This window comes from Leuciscus leuciscus (assembly GCF_965113295.1).
Source record: "Leuciscus leuciscus genome assembly, chromosome: 20".
Lineage (NCBI taxonomy): Eukaryota > Metazoa > Chordata > Actinopteri > Cypriniformes > Leuciscidae > Leuciscus > Leuciscus leuciscus.
In genome coordinates this window covers 17,346,254-17,367,103 of record NC_138744.1, presented here as the reverse complement: position 1 = coordinate 17,367,103, position 20,850 = coordinate 17,346,254, and the positions used below count along the sequence as shown (strand labels likewise).

Here is a 20,850-nt window from a genome sequence, read left to right as displayed (position 1 = left end):
CTACAAAAAGTAGCATGTCATGGGACCTTTAACAATATTTCACATGACTTCCAAGTTCTGATGCAACACAACAGGGAGATTTCCAGGCAGCTCTGTGGATGTTTGTTACATCTATTGGCAGACCATCTACCTGCATTCAAAATGCATTGCAAAATCATTTCACTAAGGGAATTTCCCTCTGACACATGTGACTCATTTATCTGAAAGAGAATGCACTTTTTTTCACAAAACATACTTCCAAACTAGTGATGTTACATTTGACACTGAAGCTTCAAAGCGCTTATCGAGTACGCAGCGCAATTTCTCATGAAGCTCCGTGTCGGAGCCATAGACAGTAAACGGTCGGAGCGCGTATTGTTTTCAGAGAAACACGTGATCAACGAAAAACGAAGCCTCACTTTCTTTCTAGTCACGTGAATGCTTCACTTTGCGTGTCGGAATGTTTGAACCCAGACCACTACTCTACAGGTTTTTGGAAGTTTAAGTCCATTTACTAAAATTTATATTTATTATTATATATTTACTTTTGCGTGAGCATGAGAAAACTATCGCGTGCTCACGTGTTACAATTTCCAGTTTGCATTATGTCATTACTACAAATGTGGGAAAAGGGAAGAGATGAGAGTGTATGGTTACAGTTGGATGCATAAAAGCCAATAGAAGACAACCCTGCAACCTTCAGCCAAAAAAAGGGAAAGGAGACGAGTCTTTTTTTTTTTTATGGATATCAATGGAGATGGAGAAGAGGCTTCACAGAACCGTTTTTGTGAAGAAATAGCTTATTTAATGAATCGAATGCCTGTCCACTAATCTTCAACACGTTTTGTGCTAAACAATACTTTTGTTGGGAATGATAGGCTATATATGTAGATTTTACTATGATAAAAAGTTTATTTTATAAGAGAATGCAAAGAAGGGAATGTCGCGACAGGTAGGATCCATTTGCGACATTACCATAGTATTTATTAGTAATATTGAGTGATATTGTTATTGTATAGGCTATGGTCTAAAGAAAGTATAAAATACAGATGTTTTCTTTCTTTGACTTTCAGGTTTTACCAGTTATGATAAGACTTGAATTGTAACTGATGTATGAATATGACGCTGATATTATGCATTTTAATGAATAAAGACAACATGAATTTAATTATAAATATTTGTATGTTGTTTAATTAAAATAAAACATTAAGTGTTGTCAACTGCTGGGTGCGATGATATAACGCTTTGTCATGAATGATGGTATACAAATATTTTGAATGAATTAAATATGTAGGCTATTAAATTACAATTAAGTTTTTAGTGATAGAGCTAATAGAAATATTCATGCTTTTTTTTCCTGCAGTAAAGCACAGTCCACAAACAATGCAGTCCTACTGTACCTTTACTAGCGATGTAACACCAAATTTATTCACAAGACCAACGCGCTAATATTCCACAAGAAACTGACTGTCATAAAACTTTGAGCTGCGTGCACTGACGTCACTGCCATTAGGCTACATAGGCTGAGGTGCCTCGTGTGATCCACGTAAGCAGAACGCTTTCTCCGATGGTAAGAGACACCCTCTCATCTCCCTATAATAAGACAAACCTCTGGAGGCATGCTCCAAGCACACTCTCATCTCATCTCATCTCTATTCCCACATTTGTAGTAATGACACTATAACGCAAACCGGAAATTATAACGAGTGAGCACGGGATAGTTGTCTCGTGCGCACACAAGGCCGCATTAATGCACTGGCTTACCTGGCTGAAGCCAAGGGGCCTCCCAAGTTCAGGGGCCTCCCATGTTCAGGTTCACGATAAGCTGAAAAGGTCATATTGTTTTAACTTGTCAGATTTTGTCGCTGTATGTCGCTAGTCGCTTGTGGACGTTGGTAGTGCTGTCGCTCTAATGTTACTGTTATGGTGCGTTCACACCAAACGCGAATAGCGCGTCAAGCCTTGTTTATACTCGACGCAGCCGCAAGATCGCGCGGCAAAAATTACGTCATTGCGGAGTGGGCGGTCTCGCGCGTTGGGTTCGCAAGACCCAATTTCGCCTGGCGGTGTGCACGGCACTTTTTGTAACATCGCGCGCGGCGCCGCATCCGAAGATGAACGATTTCGAGGCGACTTTGTCCGAGCTGGTACGTCTGTACCAGCATGTTTATGATCCTTCCATGCGGGACCATATGACAGTCAGATGGCACAGAATTCCTGGAGGGAAATTGCGAAGACGTTGGGGAAGGAAGACGTATTTTGTCGAAAAGTTTGGAAAAATCTTCGAGACAAATTTGTCAAAGCCAAGTTTTAGCTGACATGCTTGCAAAAGTGGACCCAAGGAAGAAGCTTGATGTAAAGTTCAAGCTGAATCAGGTCCTTTTTGATGCACTGAGGGACAACGATGCATAGACTTTGTTTGCCATTACACACATTACAAAGTACTTAGAATTTTAAATAATACACAATAGATAAAAAAAATTAATTCATTTACAAAAGAGATTTGTATTTATAGTTTGCTGTGAAATAAAAACAAAAACTAAAGATTTTATTTTGTGTTTGCATTTATAAATGTCTTCATAAATAAAAGTGAGGCAGTACACTGATGGTAACAGACAGTGATTAACCTCATTCTTTTGTCTCTATACACATAGAAACATTTACATTGATGGCGACCAATAAAAGCCTCTCATTTTGTGAATAGAAACACATTTCTATTAAGCACCCAGTTTGCACTTGTCTAAAGTAACTGCTTACATTTACAGTAGCAGAAGTTTGCCCTGCTGATAAAATTAAAGTTTAAACACTCTTCAATAAGGCTTCAGCTTGTAGTTTTGTATTACAAACTCAGTTACTGTAAATGCTATATTAACAAAAAATAAAAACTTATATTTTTATTAACATTGCCAAAGAGTAAAAAGGTAACGCATGTTTTTATGTTAGTTAATGCCACATGACTACATTAGTCAACATTTTAAGTGGATCTTAAAAGTTTATCAAAGTTGTCTTAAGACAGCAACAGGTATCATTCAAAAATAATTGTAGAATTTTGATGAAAGGTTTTGATCCACGCAAACTACTTCTTCACTGCTGTTTCCCGGTGGTTTAGAGGTAAATTACTCCGAGTCGCCCCCTGTCGTTTCAAAGAATAACACAACGGCGCGCGCGTCAAGTATAAATGCCTCGTCCGTCTGGAGAGGTGCGCGCGCGGTCTGCGGTGACTCGCGCTCTTGCGGCTGCGTCGAGTATAAACAAGGCTTGACGCGCTATTCGCGTTTGGTGTGAACGCTTGGGCTGTGTCTGTTGCGAGTGTGTTTAATCTAAGTTTTTTTCAACACACGGACAGTATAATCATCAGCGATGCACGCGATTACATTTAGAAATAGACAAGCTTTGTTTCCAAATGTACCATGCAATGATCCTTTCAATTTTATAAACTTTTATAAACCCAGCCAATATAATCACAATTAAACACATCCAAAATAAAATCTTTAACATGTATATAACAACTGCAAAGCGTCTAATTTGTAAACAAAATGATTTACGCACTAAATCCAGCATAAACTCACTGAGACTGTCGACAGTTTCTTTTCCATGCATCATTTTATTATATCCATGTTTGTGGTTAGTTACAGTAAATCATATAAAACAGTGAAATCGCCCTCGAACTCTTCTGTCTTGCCTGCACTGCACTCGAGGCGGTGACGGGAGCTGAGCTTCACTGAAAGGCTTCTTTCCTATTGGTTGTCGCTCGCGAAAATCGCTTCTCATTTGCATAAAGTTGAAATTTAGTTGCTGTGTGTGGTTGTTAAATAAAGTGTCTTGTGTTTATGTGCTCAGTGATATGTTAATAACAATGTTAAAATTGAAAACAATATTAAAAAAACTCACTGTTGTAGGTCTCGAAAGAAATGAATGCAATCTGTGATGTAGATTACCTAAATATTACACTTTTTTTAAATGAGACTCTATAAATCGAGGGGATGGGGGGCCTACAAAACCTCTCAGCCCCGGGGCCTTACATCAGGTTAAGGCGGCTCTGTGCGCACACGATAGTTTCGCTATAGTATAAATGATATTTTGGGGAAATTGAATCAGGAATAGGAAAATCACTGTATGACGGAGCAATATGGAAAAGAGGGAGGAAGTAGGGGAAAAAAAATGCTGGATGCAGTAGATGTTGTTGAAAACTGGGCTAATCAATGGGGATTTCGGCTTTCAGTTGCTATACGCTGATTTCACGCAGCCGCCATTTTGAAATCGAAAGTGAGGCTCCGGTGGGAAGAACCCCGGAAGTAAAGATAAACAACAATGCCTTAAATTACCAACCTAAAGCTGCTGCCGCGATTTACACTATTGGATGTTACTATTCAATATAGGATATATAGTTCATTCCTGCTTCTTTTTTTACATTCTGAATTATATATAAAAAATGTATTTTATTTATAAATGAATTTCACTGTATACAGTCTAAGTATGAAAGAAATGTATGTACATTTTTAGAATTTACACACCATCATTAAACACAACAATACGCCATCGCATTCACGACTCTCCTGTGATTAAAGGCGACACTTCCGGTTTTCTTCCCACCGGAGCCTCGCTTTCGATTTCAAAATAACGGCTGCGTGAAATCAGCGTATAACCCAGGTAATATGTTTTTCAAAAAAGAAGAAAACTCCTGAAGTTAAATAAAAATTATATAATCAAACATTAGAGCAAGTAACACTAATTTGGTATCTGGGAATGTGGATGGATTCCAAATTAACATTTGTGTCTCATATTCAAAAGCTAGTTGATAAATGTAAGAAAGGAGTTAATGTGTTGAGGTGCTTGGCAGGAGTGCAATGGGGTGCTACAAGGCATTCTCTTAAAAGGGTATACTGTGCATTAATTAGGTCATCAATTGATTATTGTAGAATATGGCTCAGCATCAACCTCACTGCTTACTAAGGTTGAGGTGATTCAAAACTATAAGCTCTTAGAATTTGTTGTGCAGCTTTTAGAACCTCTGACAGCTTTGTAGGTAGAAATGGGTAAAATGGCACTTGACATTCGTGAAATTCAGCTAAAAATGGTATATTGGACTGGTATTAAAGGTCATTTTACAAATCACCCTGTCAAAAAAATATCGGAAAACTATGATATGATATATGATAATATGATAAGACCTATCTGAATAGCTTTGGCTGGACAGTATGCTAGCAGGCTCAACAAATAGGTATCAGTAATATCAATATAAACCCCACAGTGGCTCTGCCAGTCTATTCACTTTGGCTCTTCTCTATGCCAACAGTTGATCTGCAAATAAATGAAAAACAGAAATGTTCCAAAATAGATAATATGAAACAGTATTTAAATACTGAATACTTAATTTTTGTGCAAATTTATACGGTTCAAAAGAATGGGCGTACAGCTGCTGCAATGTATATTCCTCACTTTAAATATAAATCTGCAAAAAGAACTGCTAACAAATTACAATATATCAGTATGCAACAGAGATGGTCACTATTCAGATAGCCTTGCAGTGTATGAAGAAATCCAACCTACAACAGTAGGCTAGTAATCTGTTCAGATTCATATAACGCCCTTACAAGTATATTGAATGGAAAATCAGAATCTAGGCAAGATATATTAAAGGGATAGTTCACTTTGAAATTAAATTTTGGTATGTTTTAGCTTACCTCAAGGGCATCCAAGATGTAGGTGCATGTCTTTGTTTCTGCAGTAGTTTCAATTTTGATATTTTTAGGTCAAACCGTTCTTGTTCTGCACAGAGAAATCCAAATTAAACAATTCCCCATCGTAAGTACACATTGATGGCCTAAGACACGAAACGAGCGGTTTGTGTGAGAAAACTAACAGTATTTATATCGTTTTTTCCTCTTGTACACTTTCCGGCGCTTCCTGTTCCGTCACACACCAGGAAGCGCGCGCGCCCTCAGATCACTTGGACGTGGTTGTATAGAGGTAAAAACGATATAAATACTGTTCGTTTTCTCACACAAACCGCTCGTTTCGTGTCTTAGGCCATCAATCAAAAAGTAGTAAATAATAATAATAAACTTTAGCGCCTTTAAATGTTAGGGGAGAGCGGGGCACAAAGTAACGCTTTTTGACTTTCTCAGTTTGTCTAAATCTACTTATGGTTCGGAGTATTTATTTTTCCCCACATTAATTTCCCACATGTCTAGTACAATTATGTGTTTTTGTTTTATTAATACAGTATATACTTTTTTTCTTGATATACCCCGAAAGAATGGAAGTGAAATGTGACAACATGCCCCATAGGTGGGGTACATTGTAACATGTGTGGGGGCACATTGTAACATAACATATGACAGCTTAAAATGTTATCTGATCTAATAAAAAAAATAAAAAAAAATAAAAAAATATTTTCTAAATAAAATACAATAAAAAAAAATGTCATATAAAATAATGGCAATTTTTAATAATTAAATATAAACTCATTTTTGAGTTTTGACTACGAACACATGAAAACACAGCTATACAACATAGTTCAAAACAAATAAATAATTAGTAATTTCTGAACATTGACTCTCAGTCTTTATTCACCTTTTTCTCACGTTTTCTCAATAAAATTAATAAAAGTATAGAATATAATAGCATATTTCTAATAGGGGCACATTGTAACGCAGTGTTACAACATGCCCCCGCCTGCACAAATGGGATTTAAACCCTGCTAGTGTCTTCTGCTAGTTAGCGAAGCATTAAAGAACTATCTCAACAGTTAAATAACATCTTGGAGATTAAAATAATATCAGATTTGTCTTATTTTAAATAAACACAAAAAATAGAGATGAAAAATTAACTTAAGTAAGACATTTACTTTTGCTATGGTTTAATAAATGTCTATGGATATCTTCCAAAAAAAACAAAAACATTTTGGCGGAATTTTTTTTTCTATATAGTGTTGATATGGCAACTAGTAAATACACAAAGTTTCGTCATCCAAGCATGTGCGGAAGTATTTAAAACAAGCGTGTTACAACTAGCCCCGCGTTAGGTTGTGCCCCGCACTCCCCTACTTCTCAAAGCGTTTTACACAGAAGAGGATACAATGTAAAGGTAAAAAGTAAATGCACAAATAACAAGAGAAATAGAAACATCAAAACAAACAAGGAATTAAAAGCATTAAAAGATTCAGCATGTCTAATCTCATATGGAAGAGAGTTCCAGAGTTTTGGAAGAAAAAGCCCGGTTGAGAGCCCAGAGCGCAAAAGCCCAGAAAAAGCCCAGAGCGCAAGCGAGTTGAGGGAACAGTCAGAAAGCCAGAGTCAGAGATCACACCTTGGAGTGTAAACAGTTAAAAGTTCAGACAATTTTTTTAATCTATACGAAAATTAAGTCTAAGAGATCTAAGGAGCTGGCCAAGAGGAAAAATATACATGTTAAAAAGTAATGGACTCAGAATTGAACCCTGGGGAACACCAAATTTGACTAAAGTGGTTAAACAATGTTTTTCATGCTTATTTTGCATATTCAATTTTACACATCTAAATGCCACCTCTGATGCAGATTCTGTTTTCTCTACAGTGGGAAAAATTATTTTTGTTGAGACGGAGTTCAATTTGATTGGTAAAAGCCCTATAGTGACTTATTCTAATTCAATGCATTGATACATATATTTTCTACCTTTATTGAAAAAATTGTCATGAGAATCAATTTAAGGGGGCATATACAAATATGCTGATTTAAGTAACAGCTTATAGAACACTGAGGGGAATATTGGTTCAGAATAAACAATATTTACAGCACAAAAACTACTGAATGTAGATAGTTATTGTACTATAACAGTAGCCTATTTGAAAAGGGTGGAGATTTAATTATAATATTAGGTCAATGTGAGTGAGTAGCCGCTGCGTGAGGGGAGTAAGACTAACAGTGTTGAGTTATAAAACAATGATTAGTTTTCTGTCTATACATGTATCCAACTGTGGGAAATTCTACACCGTTCTGTGAAGGGACATGTGAGCGGTGTTTCGTCAAGATTCTGCATGACAGTCTTAGCCAGAAAGGGGGATCCCCAGAGTAGCCTACAAGACTGTTTCAAAAAGGGAAAGTCCAGCCTGTGTGGTGAAGTGATGAGCCCCAGCTTAGGACCCCAGCCTGATCTAACCCCTTCAGACCTGAATTATGTTTTAAGTTTCTGAAAAATATAAAAGTAAATTTCCCCAGCTCATGAGGCTTCTATAAATGAGACCAAATAAAAAAAATGTTTGGCTTTAATTTATTTTTTTTTTTTTTATTTTTTTTGTCCATTTCAATGGACGTCAGGTCAAAACAGGTGTACTTCACAAAAATGTACCAACATAAAATTAATTAATAAACATAAAAATTGTTGGTATGTACTTAAAGCTTTTTCTCAAGGTCAAAAACTTTTCAACAGTATACCATTTCAACTTTAATTTTGAGGTTTTTGTTTTACAGATTGCACATTGTTTGTAACAAACTAAATATTTTAGAATCAATCAATATGGTCACGTTAGAGTCATTTTCTTTGTGCATCTTTCTTTTTTTTTGGAACAAAAACTTGAACATTACAACATTTCAACTTTAATTGTAAGTTTTTTTGCTTTATAGGTCGCACATTTGTTTATTCATAATAAAATAAACCTAGGAATCAATCAATGCATTCACGTTAGAGTAATTTCCTGTGTGCATCTTTGAAACAATTTCTCTGTTAACGATTTTCTTGTATTTTTACAGTACATTACTGGCAGCACGGTTGCCAGCAAGTTACTGTATTTCGATTTCCAGTAACTGTACTGTAATTCACTTTACAGTACACAAGATTAGTACTGTAAACTACCAAATAGTACTTTACTGTATTTTTACTGTTTTTTATTTTATTTGGTCTGCTTTTGCTGTAATTAATTATACGGTATTGTACTGTAATATCTATATTGATACATTACTGCTAAATATTATTATAATATTCAAAATAATTACTTATAATGATATTATTATATTATAATAATATGTAGTTATTAGGAAAATATAGGCTATGAAAAAATACTATGGAAGTCAATGGCTACTGTCAACTATCTAGTTACCGACATCTTCTATTGTGTTCAGCAGAATAAAGAAACTCATACAGATTTGGAACAACATGAGGATGAGTAAGTGATGACAAATATAATTTTTGGGTGTACTATACCTATAAAGGGATAGTTCACCCAAAAACTTAAATTGGCCCATGATTTACTCACCCTCAAGCCATCGTATATGACATTCTTCTTTCAGACGAATACAATCGGAGTTATATTAACAAATGTCCTGGCTTCCAAGCTTTATAATGGCAGTGAATGGTTGTTTCTGTTTTGAAAGTCCATAAAAGTGCATCTATCCATGATAAAAGTACTCCATGCGGCTCTGGGGGGTAAATAAAGGCCCTCTGAAGCGAAGCGATGCGTTTGTATAAGAAAAATATTCATATTCAAGTTACGCTTTAGATTTAAGTCAAAACTGTATGTTCGTTTGGCCGGAAGCTAGTCATTTTACTTTATACATTTTTAAATACGTAAATAATAATAAATAATATTTTTTTCTTACATCTCCCTCTCCCTCATCTGCACATAAAGTCAACATCTGAGATATTTCCATCAGCTATATGTTCAAGCACTTGAAGAACTATATATTCTGCATATGAAAAAGTTTCAAAAAAGTATCGGTAATGTGATAAAGATTTTTTATATAAGAAATTTCAATCAGCATTACTGGACTTCAGTTACTGCAATGTGATTTCAGTAACAGGCTTTTGAACCCACTGTACATTCTAATGGACAGACACATTTGAAAAAATCCTGATTAAAAAACTTGCAATTCTACAATCGATTTTTAACTTTAATAAGTTCAATCTTTCTATTTTACATACAAACTATGAAATACTGGCAAACATATCAATTTTTTTTTTTATAAAACCATAGAAAATGTTGCTTGCTTCTGTGTTTGGAGTGAAGTGCTGCCATGCTTCTCTTCAATCTAGTGGGTTTTTTTTAATAATTACTACATGCAGAGCTTTACTGCCATTTGATTGGATGATAAACGTCCAATCTCATGGACTGCAGGCTTTAAACTAGGTGAAATGCTCCAGAAGTAAAAAAACACACAAAAAAAAAAACAGATTGACATGTGATGTCCATTGTAATGGACGCAGGGTCCGAAAAGGGCTAAAGCTGTTCTCGTGATTCTTATTGTAATCAATCAAAACCGTCCATCTGCCGGAAGCTAGTTATTTTAGTCGATAAAGTTTTAAATATGGATGTTTTTCTTACACGAATGCATCGCTTCACTTCAGAAGGCCTTTATTAACCCGCCAGAGCTGTGTGAAGCACTTTTATCATGGATGGATGTGCTTTGATGGACTTCCAAAAAAAACAAAAAAACATTCACTCCCATTATAATAAAGCTTGGAAGAGCCAGAAATTTTTTTAATATAACTCAGATTGTATTCGTCTGAAAGAAGAATCTCATATACACCTAGGATGGCTTCAGGGTGAGTAAATCATGGGCTAATATTCATTTTTGGGTGAACTATCCCTGGATTTGTGTTTTGTATTTGCTCTAGCAGTCCATGTAGATTCTAACAGTTCTTTATGTAAAGAAGCAATCATATAGCAAGATGACCGTCATATCTTGACACAAAATCTCGAGATAGTGTCCTGGGGTAATATGTGACTCTAGGAGCCACAGGCATTTTCAGTAGGCTACTAGAACATTAAAACGTACAGATAGTTTGTTTCACTTGGGGCATTGTAACAGTAATTGAAACCAGCTTTATGCACTGTGGCATGAAAAATAGCTGTGGTTTCAGAACAGTTCATGTAATTACACTAAGCAAATCTGTCTGCCCAGGAACCACAGTGTCACAGTCATGCTCGGTCTGTTTTAGGTTCTTGGACTTTCTGTTTTGTTTACATTCATCATGTGTGTTCTTTGTTTAAGTTTCCCGTCACTCATCAGTCACCATGGACACTAACACCAATCATCACAGCTATTTGTCTTTTAGTTAATCTTTTAGTTCCTCCTTGTGCACTTTTCAGTTGTCCGGTATTGTTTGTGTCTCGTGTTAGCACGCTGTTTAGCACTGGCGGTCTGCTTGGATCATTCTAATAAACCATGTTTGCTATATTCATCATCTTCATTGAACCTAAGCGTTATACACACAGCGAGTAATTTACATTTAAGCTTCACTTAACTCCTCTTTTGATTCACTTTAAAACTGTAATCATGTGGCTTTATGGTTAAAGCACCCTCTTTACAATACCGCAGCAAAAGTGTGAGGTGTTTGAAGTGTGCCTCTATTATAATTCTAGTCCTTGGCACTGTTTCTCTTGGTGAAGCCAGAACACGAGCCCCACAGGATAAGCACATTTCGATTTTTTTACCACCAGCAGTTATGTTTAATGTTCACACTCGCAGATATAATTTTAATAAACAAATCAGCTATAAGATAGTTGGATTTTAGTGCAAGGCATTTTGAATTTCTGCATTTCTCAGCACTTCAAAAGAAAGGAAAACAGTTTTAAAGTGTAAAACCAAGGAAGTAACTTCACACGGCATGGAAGGTCTTATCAGATTTTATTAACAGAAATCCCTTTAACAAGACAACTAGATAACAGAGGCAAAAGATTGTACAATATAGCCTACTAATATATTTGAAAAACATTGTGATTTAATGTAAAAATAGACATTCAAGATAAGTATAAGTATTCATCTCAAAACACATTGGCAGCTGATACTAAACTTTTATCATTATTGATCAATATCATATTATTACACATAATATGACAAATCTCTTCCTTTCATTTTCTTTAAGTTTCGATATGCATTATAGACAAATCAATAGCACCCGATATATTGAGTATATGTGTATACTTTATCAGATATAGCTTGGCACACAGCAACACAACCATTTCGATTAATTTTGGGTATACATACACTACTGTGAGTATTTTAATGTATGACAGTTCCCTTTCAAAAAAAAAAAAAAAACTCAACAGCAATACCTTGTAAAGTACACCTTTATACCTTATCTAGCCCTTAAGGTACTAAAATTCACTGTTTAGGGGCAGATAATGAGTTTACTGTCCCAGTGACAAGCTTGCTATAAGGTTTAGATGCCTTAGATAACAATTTTCTCTGGATTAAATTAGTAATGCATTAGACGTGTGTACTCACTGGCACAGCATTTCATTGCATTTTGCTTCCACAGCGGCAATTCAAATACGGGCCCTAGTTGTACAGTTACTTTGCTCCCTCAAAGTCTAGACTTAAAGGAGAAGTTCACTTTTAAAATGAAAATTCTGTCATCATTTAGTCACCCTCATGTTGTTTCAAAGCTGTATGAATTTCTTTCTTCTGCTGAACAGAAAGGAAGATATTTAGAAGAATATCAGTAACCAGACAGTTTTTGGGTCCCATTGACTTCCATAGTAGGAAAAAAATATACTATGGAAATCATTGGGACCCAAAAACTGTCCGGTTACTGATATTCTTCTAAATATCTTCCTTTCTGTTCAGCAGAAGAAAGAAATTCTTACAGCTTTGAAACAACATGAGGGTGACTAAATGATGACAGAATTTTCATTTTAAAAGTGAACTTCTCCTTTAAATGATTAGTTCACTTTCAAAAAAATGTTTGCTGGTAATTTACTCAACCCGATGTCATCCAAGATATCCATGTCTTTCTTTCTTCAGTCGAAAAGAAATTAAGGTTTTTGAGGAAAACATTCCAGGATTTTTCTACACAGGACTTCAATGGCAACCAACTATTCCAATGTTCAAAGAAGGTTCAAATGTCCGTCTCAATGCAGCTTCAAAGTCTCTACACGATCCCAGTCGAGAAATAAGGGTCTTATCTAGCGAAACGATCGCCATTTTCTAAAAAAAAATGCCCGTCTTGTACCATCTCTGAGATGCTGAGATGTATTACGTCATCACGTTGGAAAGGTCACGAATTTTTTTTTTTATATAATAAATTAAAACAAAGATGTCGGACGATTTTGAAGTTGGAGGAGAAAATGAGATGACATTTTTTCACCCTTCCCTACCTTTTTGAACCGGAGTACACTGACAAATAACTTAGATAGATGACGTGACACGTGACCTTTCCAACTTTTAGAAAATGACCGATCGTTTCGCTAGATAAGACCCTTATTTCTCGACTGGGATCGTGTAGAGACTTTGAAGCTGCATTGAGACAGACATTTGAACCTTCTTTGAACATTGGTATAGTTGGTTGCAATTGAAGTCCATTCTGTGCAGAAAAATCCTGGAACGTTTTCCTCAAAAACCTTTATTTTCGACTGAAGAAAGACAGGCATGGGTATCTTGGATGACATCGGAGTGAGAATTAGCAACAAAAAAAATTTGAAAGTGAACTAATCCTTTAAGAGGGGGTTTACAATGACAAAACAAACAGACATCATTCATTTTCATTAAGATTGTGATTTCTGGTGAAAAAGTTAATGCAAATACTACCAGTGGACACAGAAAGCTATCTGCCCCCTGATATGGATACCACAGCAAAGTAGGACCACCTACGGCTATGAGAAAATCTTGGTAACACTTTATTTTGATGGTCCTTTTTGATCATTCTGTTGACTATAAGTAACTTTGCACCTACATGTCAACTAACTCTCATTAGAGTATTAGTAGACCGTCTGCTTAATATCTGCTAACACTTTGTTTTGATTCTGCCCAACAGACATTCTACTGACTGTAAGTAACTTTGCAAGTACATGTCAACTTATTCTAACCCTACCGGTCTACTAATTCTATAAATAATAATAATAAAAAATTGTAAACATGCGTACTAAACACACATGCCCCCTTGACATCTGTATGAGTGCTTAATAACCAGAACTTGGATTTATGATAAAAAAATATTATCTTAATTTGCTAAATTTAATCCCGAAAATGTACTTTTATAAGAAATATATTTTCAAAAACACACACTCTGGTAATGTAACAAAACACAATACAAATTTGATATTTTTTCACTAATAACAGTTTCATCACCATCTGAATAGGAAATTAATTTACTTAATATAGGCTAGCCTATATATCAGTGGTGAGCGATAGTGACTTCTTTAAACAGGTATGCTGAGTACCCCCCTCCGCCATACGTATTACCAACATTACAACTCAAATGATAAGGGATTTTATTGAGTTAATATTAATTAGCGAGTCCACAAACTCATTTTCTCAAATTGGTTGTGTATGCAGAACATTCACAGCTTATACACTGCACGCCCCTGGTATGTATAGTATGTATATTATATAGAGCTTATTAAGTTACTTAAACATTATTATCAAAATTAGTTTTAGATAATGCAATTTTTCCTTCATTTTAGTATCAGTGCCTCAATGGTCCTGCCTATATAGCACAGGTCAGAGTTAAAAGGATAGTTCACCCTACAATTAAAATTAACTCATTATTACTCACCCTGATGATGTTTTAATCCAGTATGCTGTTCTTTCTTTTTCGGACCACAAAAGGAGAATAAAAAAATAAATTAAAAATTCCCACTCGCGCTTGTCCATATAATGGCAATGAATAGCGACCATCGTCAAGCTTTTTAAAAAAGACGCAAAAGTATCACAGAATGGTCCCATGCGACATACAATATGAAATTTTATGTAGAAGAAAATCCTAACCTTGGCCGTTGGGGGCGAGTAGATGTAAACTGTTGCGCTGATAAAGTCTTATGAACGTACAGTCGAGTACAAAAGACCAACAGCCAAAGTCAGGATTTTTTCATAGTTCAAGTAGTTCTCAATGAGGATATAGTAATAATAAAATACCTACCAAGGAACTACCTTTGTACTAAATTAGCTTTTACTTACTGCTTAGTTAATATTGCTTCCATATTAGTTAATAGTATTAGGTTCGGTGTTAATGCAGCTAATGCATTAATTAATGCATAATTAATAATGTTAAACCTATTACTTCCTGCATAGCTACTTGTTAACTACGGACCATTATTCTATAGTGTTACCAAATTATCCTTTTGAGGTCCTAAAAAGAAAGAAGCCTACTTAATTTTCATTATAGGGTGAACTATTATTTTAAGGTACAGTAGGCTACATTTGGATTAAAAGAAAAACACAAACCCCTACAATCTATAAAGATGAGATGCTAAAAGCTACTAAAATAATGGAATGCTATTGTAAATGAGTGGAAATAAAGAAAATACAGCACGTAGCGATTATTTAGGTCATTTAGCGCTTTTTACAATGTGACTAACAGAACATGTCTAACAGGGCCAGTCTCTCTGGAGCAAGGTGGGGTGCTTTGCCTGAAGGCACAAAGCATTAATCTCACACCACACCATCACTGAATCTATTTGCCCTGTAGGGGGAAAAAAAGGCAGAAGTATTTCCGTGAAACATAACCTAGACAAAAATCTACATAGCCTACACTGACTGAACTGTAATGGTCTTTATTTCTTCTAATCAGACATAAGTACAACATAACCCTTACATATCATACCCAACTCACCTTTTTTTATTTCTGAAACAGCGACACAAAATGGCGATAAATGCACCTGCACCAACAATCCCAATTAATCCCAATAAAGCAATCCCCCACAGGGGTAAACCTGCCAAATATACAAATAAAAAGATAGCAAAAGATAAGGGTAATTAGGATTTAGAGTAATCAGCAAGGTGATTTAACATCAAAACATTACAGACTAAACCTGCTTTTACCGTGGTTGCCATCTTGTTCTTCTTGGGGGTCATGTGCTGGTGAATGTTTCTTATCTGTAACTTTAGATAAATACAATCAAAAGCATTAATTATACAGGCTAAACTAAAAAAGTATTAGTTTCTAGAGCATGTATGGTGAGGATGCATTATGCTTACCGGTATAATTTATATTACAGATGCACTGTAAAAGAATAAGAAATATATTTGAATGGCATAGCAATGAAGCACACTGCATTTAGAGCCATACAAACAAGTTTGCAGCATATTTATTGGTGTGTAAAATAAAAACACATTCATTGCTCCTACCGTGCCACAGTTAAGTTGCCATTGCAGGTTCTCACAGACACGGACTGTCAGGTTCTCAGATGTCACATTCACTACAATTGATAACCCCTGTCCACCGGCTTTCGGGGTTGAATCGACAATAAACGTCCCATTCTAAACAACAATAACAACAACAACAACAGTAAACTGAGGAATTACAAAACATTTGATTGTTTTAAAACGAAAAATGTATCGATTAAATCCAGAACAGCAAACAACCTGAAAGTACCATCCTTGTTCTTGTTCTTTGCAACTTGTAAAGCATGTGATGTTCGATGGCACGGTGTATGTGAATCCCTTGGACTCTCGCAGACTCTCGCATGCTATTTCCTGATTTGCAGGGCAATCTGACCCGAAATAAAAGATTCCATTTAATTACACGACATCATTCTTTAAAATTCTTCTATGATTCATTAGTGAGGCTGAAACTACGTGATGATCAATGCACGGAGTTTGCCACGCATGTTAACAACAAATAAATGTTTGTTAGTGGAAAAACTCTTACTGTTAGATCCCAAGAACTCTGCAACAAAAAGAACAAATAAGCCTAAAAGTAGCATTGTCTTGACAAACCGCTGATTTTACGAATGTCTGTCTGTTCCACCCGGTCTCGCGCCTCCTGAACTCACTCACTCACTGACTCACTCACTCAAAAAAGCAGGGGTTTTGAAGGAGAGTGAGGAGGTTTTTACAGTGAATCACATGGCAGGATGTACAGTAAGCCAATCAGGACGGGGAAGCGAATGAGAGCCCTCTAGCTCGCCCAGGCCCAGAAGCTAAATAAACTGTCGACAGTTAGTGAGTTTGTTTCATACATTGAAAGACCTAGTTCGTGTTGTTAATTATGTGATGCTGTGAGCAGTTTAGCACTGCTGAAGTTCACACATTTAATGCACTGAGCACTGCTGTAATTTATACTATAGTATGAGATATATCACAACACCCTGTAATAGCAGAATGATACTTTTATGTATTTTAAGTCTAATGATCATGAACTATTTTAGCCCAAGACCCCAAGTAAAATTAGAATGATATTTTATTTTTCCCGGCAATATATAACATTTGTGATTGCATTTTCTAAAGATAGGATTAGGGTTAGATCTGTCCAGATGTGCAGTCTACCACTATAGAGATCCTGAGTCCCATAGGCTATTTGCCAGCCTTCTTCTGGAGAATCCGTTTTGCAATGCAAATGACAGAAAGAGCCTCCCAAACAAACAAACAACCCACTATAACAGAGGCACTAGCCTACCTCAGGGCCATATAAATCTCCTTCCTTCTGGAACTTCTAGTACGAATATCCAGGAACGTATATACAAACTTAATTAACACTTGTTAAAAACACTCGTCCAGTCTTGCTAATATAGATAGGCTAACACGTAACGTGAGTAGGCCTACAAGAATAAAACGTTTAAGGTTGAATCGTTATGGGGGGACACAATTCTCTCATTTGCCCTTCATTTTTATTTATGCATAATGTAGCCTACAGTAGCCTAGCCTACTCTTTAAAAAAAAAAAAAAAAAAAACCTGTGCTATGCAATAGCCTATTACAGTAGGCTATAGGCCTATAGACTCATGGGCTGGATTTCCTGATAACGTTACTAGCGCTACGAAGACTCTAAAGGTACAACTTAACTAAGAACGTTTCGGGAAGCACACGGCCACATGTCCAATAAGGACGACCACACAGTTGCCTGTCCAAACGTGGTCGTCCTTATTGTCACCCATCATACGCTCAACACTGCAAATGTAATGAGACAATATATATATATTTTTTAGCATGGGTTTATAAATATGCGCGAATAGAGATCTCCCGCTCATCACTTCTTATCGCTCGTTCTTTACGGGATTGGGCTATTGATAGGCTAAATATTTATAGTTTTTCTTGTAAAATATTATTTTCTTTTTTATATAATATTAAAAGAGGCATCGTATACATCTCATGCTTTTTAGTAACGCACTGAAAAACGATTTGACGATTTGAAGGCAACTTAAATGAGCATTTTCAAATTATGTTTGACGCAATAGGCTATAGGCTATTAGTTTACTTCCTCAAGAGTCAAGACACGAGAAAAGAAGGCTACAGGCCTAGCCTATAGCCTATATAAAAATCCTTTAAGTGTATTTTATTCAAATGGTTTAATTTCAATACGATTCAAATAAAGCAATTCTGATTTAGCAATTATTGCTTTTGAATTCAATCTAAAAAAAAAATAATTAATTAGGCTATTTAATTGAATGGTTTATTTAGGCTAAATGAATGAATTAAATCAACTCTAACTAAAGTTTTTAAAATGGGTCATGATTTTGACAGTGGTGCGTAGCCTACGTTCAAGGAGGGCTAACTTACTCGAACTGTGCATATTTTAAACTACCTCATGTTCTTACTCCATCCATAAATGCGCTCTCGTAGCGGAGTTTTCTTTATTTCGTAGCCTACAGCCTACTTTAACTTTTTAGGTAGGCTATTTTTTATTTGACCCATGTCAAATTAAAATAACAATTAGCCTATAGGACAATTCAGTTAACAGAATTAGCCGGCCAATGTTTATATTTTAATTTTAATTGATGGATTTAAATGACATAGTTTACACGTGAACACACACACACACACACACACACACACACACACACACACGCACACACACACACACACACACACACACACACACACACACACACACTGTGACCTCCGTCTATAGTAGGCCTAATAGAATATGCACCGTGTGATCGATCTAGATAAAACTGAGGCGAATATGCCTATGCACGCGAGCACACAAACAAATAAACGGAAGCCTAGATCTGTTCTGCCTTGACAAGTGCTGCTTAATTCCGGCTACCCCGTAGGTTATGCATGCAGATTTATTGATTTCATTCTCAGAGTTTTACCTGTTTGTCCTGTAGATGTTGCACAGTAGGCTAACAGAAAGACGTTATTATATGAACAATGTCTTATTTTATAACTTTCTTTCTTGTCGTCTTCCCCGCAGAGTGTATAGCCTATGTCTAAGGCCTACGCTAAAAGCTACAATTAAAAATAAAACACTGAAAAACAAATGTAAAAGAATTTTAAAGTGGAAACGAAATAAAAATAGCCTGAACTAGATTACATGTTTATAATAAAAAAGAAAACTTAATGAAAGTAACAATTAAAGCTATAGCCAAACTGAACGGTTTTTTACCACCCGAACACGAAAACAACCACGTAGCCTACCTCACCAAGTAGCGCTTAACTGTATAAAAGAAAGTAACAAATAAACGTATTAATTTCCCATAAATAAAGTGTTCAACAACAATAATAAACAAAGTCTTATTTAGCCTAATTCTAAAAAAAAAATGAAGCCTCCCAAACTATGCAGAAGGAGCAAAGGGAGATGCAGCGAGCAGGATTTGAAGGACGTGGGCGGTGTTTCCTGTAACGCTTGCTATTATGGGGAAGGCGGAAAAAGATTGCGCAACTAAAATCAAAAGAAACGGTCGGTATAGGCTAACAGTGAGTTTGTTTCATACATTGATAGTTCATGTTGTTTATTATATGATGCAGTGAGCTGTTTAGCACTGTTGTAGTTATTACAGTTTCTCTTGCATTATGTTGGTTATTGACGAGCAATTGATTAGGCTATTTGTAAAATTCGAATGATGTTTTATTAATTTCTGATTGTATGACGTATGACTGAGTTTAATTCGTTGATTGACTGAACGTTGCTCTGGTTAATGATTTAATGCACTGAGCACTGCTGTGGTTTATATCATCATAACAATTTTAACAGCAGAATGCTACTTTTAATTATTTTAAGTCAAATTAGAATGGTATCTTATTTTTCCAGGCTATATATATTGTAGCTTATAATTTGAGATTGCATTTTCTAAAGATATGTCCAGACCAGACGTGTAGTCTACCAATAGAGATCCTGAGTCTCATACACTGTAAATTATTTAGGCCTACATGATTAATGATAACGTATGTTTTTACATTGCTTTAATTCATCTAAATAGGTTAAACAATTTTCAACGGTTTTTATAAAGATTCAACTTTTTTTAAATATAAAAATTAGTTTAATTTCAATTTAAGTTGAAATGACTTAAACATCAAAGTAAAAAAATTAAGGCAGCATTTTTTTAGGCTAGTTTGCTTTTCTTGCTTAAGAAGACAAAGTAGCCTATTAAAAAAATCCTTTAAGTGTATTTTATTCAAATCTAATATAATTGCATTACAATTCGAATGAATTCATTCTGAATTTGCAACAAATGCTTTTGAATTAAATCTAAAAATGTAATCAGGTCTAACCAAAGTGTTTATGGGCCATGATTTTGACATCGGTGAGGACGTTCATAACGGACATACATTTTAACAACATTAAGTTTCTTTTTCATTCAATTTAACTGTGCAAGTATGTTTTAAACTTACCTCACTCCATCCATAAATGCACGTCCAAGAGCGCAGTTTTCTATCGTATTTAGGCCTACTTTACTCAGGTATTGTCAGTCAATGTGACCCATGTCAAATGCGACCTAAATTAAAATAACAATTACAATATAGGGACAATTTCGTCCGTACTAAATTCTGTGCAAAAATGGAACCTTGAAATGTCCCCCAGTCGTGCGTGATTGAAATATTAACGATGAATGATTTCGTTGGCGAAATAAGGTATTGGCCTATAGGCCTATAAGATGAGTGTGGGCACGGCGACCAAAACTATAGGCTATTAAAAAGTAAAATCGGGTCAGCAATCCATCATTCTAATCAAATGCATCGTCATCTCAGTCGGAAGCTTGTTTCCGCCATGAATGAAAAATGAAAAAGGTCA

General features: G+C 35.6%; 2 protein-coding genes and 1 long non-coding RNA gene across 7 annotated transcripts in view; 1 reads left to right on the top strand and 2 right to left on the bottom strand.

Moving 5' to 3' along the window:
* The window catches only part of LOC309483821, a 172,667-nt gene that overhangs the window by 106,177 nt on the left and 45,640 nt on the right, over positions 1-20,850 (top strand). The window lies entirely within an intron of this gene.
* Positions 1-20,850, bottom strand: part of LOC309483810 (uncharacterized protein) — a 107,535-nt gene that overhangs the window by 51,097 nt on the left and 35,588 nt on the right. The gene's annotated exons all lie outside the window — the stretch shown is intronic.
* Positions 14,795-19,462, bottom strand: LOC309483816 (uncharacterized protein). Its single transcript, XM_082149855.1, has 7 exons — positions 16,547-19,462; positions 16,261-16,388; positions 16,024-16,155; positions 15,874-15,898; positions 15,718-15,777; positions 15,509-15,608; positions 14,795-15,358 (listed from the first exon to the last, which is right to left on the bottom strand). The coding sequence occupies exons 1-7, from the start codon at positions 16,599-16,601 to the stop codon at positions 15,328-15,330; spliced, it is 531 nt and encodes a 176-aa protein (XP_082005981.1). The 5' UTR covers positions 16,602-19,462; the 3' UTR covers positions 14,795-15,327.